The sequence below is a fragment of the Cebus imitator genome, unplaced genomic scaffold (assembly GCF_001604975.1).
Source record: "Cebus imitator isolate Cc_AM_T3 unplaced genomic scaffold, Cebus_imitator-1.0 Scaffold188, whole genome shotgun sequence".
In the NCBI taxonomy this organism is placed as follows: Eukaryota; Metazoa; Chordata; class Mammalia; order Primates; family Cebidae; genus Cebus; species Cebus imitator.
The window spans coordinates 6,376,854-6,380,530 of record NW_016107503.1 but is presented as its reverse complement, the minus strand read 5'-3'; the positions used below and the strand labels follow the sequence as shown (position 1 = coordinate 6,380,530).

Below are 3,677 nucleotides of genomic sequence, written 5' to 3'. Positions count from 1 at the left end.
TATTGGTCAAGCTGGTTTTGAACTCCTGACCTCAGGTGATCCACCCTCCTCGACCTCCCAAAGTGCTGGGGTTACAGGCGTGAGCCCCACATGCCCAGCTGGGGATACATTTTAAAGCACAAAAGCGTTTTCCCATGATGCAATCAAACCATCTAGTGTTTCTCAAACATCTACACCCAACTATTCCCATCAGAAGGGAAAACTACCCCATGGAATCTGGATGATAGCTCAAAGCAGCCCACCCAAGCATCACATTTCTTTGCAATATACTTTATAATGTATGCACTCTTGACCATAATGTATGCATGTGTTCATTTAAATAAGAAAAAGACATTTAATCAGAATACTAAACTTTTAATGGCTATAGGTAACATTTCTCAGAATAAAAGAACCAGATGTATGGTTGCCTTAGAAGTCATCTTTAACAACAGAATTCAGATCCATTGTTAGTTCAGTTTCACCTAGTCCCCACACTGGACTCCAGAGTGACATTTCTATGAAAGGTCTCAAACCAACACTTTATCAGAAGTAGCTTTATGCTGCAAAACAAGCTCTGCTTTTCTGCAATTATAACAGAGATGGAATATTTCTCCTAGAATTTTTGAAGTGTCCTTCAGCAGAAAGTATAAGGGTGTGTAGCCTTGAATACCAAGAACTGAAATTTCATTCGGTAGCACTGGGGAATAGACAAGAGAAGCTTAAAATTTACCACAAGCAATAATCAGCCAAAGGAAAATATTCATAAATGAATTATTAGGCATGTAATGTTTTGTATGTACATGTGTTTACTTTTAATACAAAATGGACTAGGTTAAAATAGATGTTCCAATAAGACAGTTTATGTTTCATTTTTCCCTTCAAATACCTCAGGGTTAGAAGTATCATAAGCTGAGACCAGCTCAATTTTTGGTTTGTGGGTTGGTCAGGCCCTGTGCCTGATTTGATTTTCTCTTGAATGGTCTGCAGCCCTGGACCAAGTTGAAGAAGCCATGAGTCTCATGAGAGCCTCAGCTTTTTTCCTTACCTCGTTATGAGATAAACTCATTCCTTAAACATCCTGCTCATTTGATAAAACTTGCCACCCTTCTCCTTTCTACTGCTCCCTAATACTACCTGTAATGTACAGCTCAAATTTTATACAATTTTCCCCTTCCTGTAACACATATTCCAGTGGAATATGTGCAGTATGTGTTACAGGAAGGGGGATCCCGATCCAGACCCCTAGGGAGGGTGCTTGGATCTCGGGCAAGAAAAAATTCAGGGCAAGTATATAAAGCGAAAGCAAGTTTATCAGGAAAGTAAAGGAATAAAGGAATGGCTACTCCATAGAGAGAATGGCCCCAGGGCTGCTGTTTGCCCGTTTTTATGCTTATTTCATGATTATATGCTAAACAAGGGGTGGGATGATGGCACGCGCCTGTAATCCCAGCTACTCCGGAGGCTACCTAAGAATCCCTTGAACCCGAGGCGGAGAAGGTTGCAGTGAGCCAAGATCACGCCACTGCACTCCAGCCTGGAAGACAGCATACCAAGAATCTGTATCCCGCTCCCCCAACCCCCGCCGCCCAAAATAAGAAATCACTGCCACTAAGGAAAACACAGCCAAGATGGGGGAAAATAAAAAATCACTGCCAGTAAGGAAAACACAGCCAAGATATAAGGACATGTAAAATAATGTGATAGATTCTGCAAGAGTTACCAAAGAGTCAGAAAATGGCTAGCATGTTTCTTCCATGCCCTGAAGCAGCCAAGGAAGAGGAAGATATGTGTTGCCAATGCTGGGGTGTTGGTTTAGGCAGATAGATGCTGTGATGCTGGTGGAACCGTTCAACAGGCAGACTTGAGAACCAGCTTTATGGGGAAAGAGAGAGGACTGCTCTGTCATCCTCCGTGGGTCACACCCTGGAGATTCTAAGTTAAAACATTTTGATTTGGGGAGATTTAGAGTTTTGACCTTCAAATGACTGAAAAGCCACCAGGTGAGCCTACGTGTTTCGAGTCTAGAAGTCTGAATATAGATTCAGGACTTACGAGCATACAGAAGGTGGAGCCAAGGGAGAAATTAAACAGGGCACAGAAGTTATTAAAAATATTCTTCGGAAAAAAATCCCCAACAAAACACGATTGTTTCAGCGGAAACCAGGACATTTTCTCAGACTCCCTTACAGAGGGCCCTGATACAGTAATAAACATGTTAACCGTAAGAACCCCAACCAATTTCATAGCGCACTTTACGGTAATTACTCTCAGTATAGAGCGGATAGTCCTCTTGCAAGACCCAATTTGGCAAACTGCAGGCTCCATGTGGGGCCTCCAAAGGACACAGTGGGGCACTAATTCCTGGTTGAGAACAAAGGCCGATTTAGAGGATCTGCAGAAAGGGATGCACAGAACATGCCTCGGTCTTCCCTATGCTTGCAGCAGCCCCTCCATATACGCCGGTTCCTCAAGATCGAAAGTATCAAACAAACAAATTGTTTTAAAACCCAGTACAACAAAAGATAGTAAAAACAAAAACAGTATGACAATTACATAGCATTTGCACTGGGTTAGGTGTCATAAGGTAATTTAGAGACTATTCACAGTACACGGGAGGTTGTGCAGTTACATGCGAATCCTACGCCATTTACTACAAGGGACTTGAGCATCCCGGACTTTGGTGTCGGCGGGAGCCCTGGAGCCAATCAATCCCCCTCCGATACCAAGGGAGAACCGTTTTGCTTCTCCCACCGCGGCTTTGACTGACAGCGTGTCGGGATTCGCTGACCTCCACGAGAAAGCTCGGCAGCGTGCCGAGACGTTTTCCCAGGACCGGATCTCTCCCGGGTGAGCGAAAACAGAGCGGCTCGGTCCAACAAAACAGAGCCTAGGGCCGGGAATTACGGCGAAGCCACCCCCTCCCGCCGTCCCCCGGTGCACAGATCCCCGGCACCGCTGCTCTTGAGGTCGCCTCTCGAGTGTTCGCCTCATCGTCGGAACGGCGCCTCCTGCAAGTTTAAATAAGCAACGCTGGGAATCCGTTCGTCAGGATTAAATGCTGAGCTGGCGCGCTCCTGCCGGTCTCCGGTCTCCGTTTGCTCTTCCTGGGGCTCCCTCCAGACCTTTCTCTTAGCCCCGGTGCAATGCCTTCCGGGCGTCCCCAGACCAGACACAGGCCAAAGCCACCGCAGAATCCGGACGCCGCGGGTTGGGATCTGAATTCTCCCGGGGACTATGGCGTAGTGATGAAGGGGGAAAAAAAAAGGGTGAGAGTGAGAGGGACCTGAGAAGGAAGAAGAGGAAAACAGCAAAGAAATGACGAAATGTCGAGAGGGCGGGGACAATTGAGAACGCTTCCCGCCGGCGCGCTTTCGGTTTTCAATCAGGTCCGATACTGTTGTATATCAGGGGAAGGCGGCCCTCGCCCTGACAGAAGCTGTCTTCCCGGCTGTAGCGATCATGTCTGGCAGAGGAAAGGGCGGAAAAGGCCTCGGCAAAGGGGGCGCTAAGCGCCACCGCAAGGTCTTGAGAGATAACATCCAAGGCATCACCAAGCCGGCGATCCGGCGTCTAGCTCGGCGTGGGGGCGTTAAGCGGATCTCTGGCCTGATTTACGAGGAGACCCGCGGTGTGCTCAAGGTGTTCCTGGAGAACGTGATTCGGGACGCGGTCACCTACACGGAGCACGCCAAGCGCAA

At 47.3% G+C, this 3,677-nt stretch overlaps 1 protein-coding gene across 1 annotated transcript in view; it reads right to left on the bottom strand.

Annotated features, from left to right (window-relative positions):
* The window catches only part of LOC108316382 (histone H3-like), a 6,061-nt gene extending 3,091 nt beyond the window's left edge, over positions 1–2,970 (bottom strand). The window contains exons 1-2 of the mRNA XM_017546185.2: positions 2,703–2,970; positions 2,215–2,340 (exon numbers count right to left, since the gene is read on the bottom strand). Of these exons, the coding sequence (XP_017401674.2) occupies positions 2,215–2,340; positions 2,703–2,970 (394 nt within the window). The remainder of the gene's footprint in view (positions 1–2,214; positions 2,341–2,702) is intronic.
* Between the last annotated feature and the right edge of the window lie 707 nt (positions 2,971–3,677).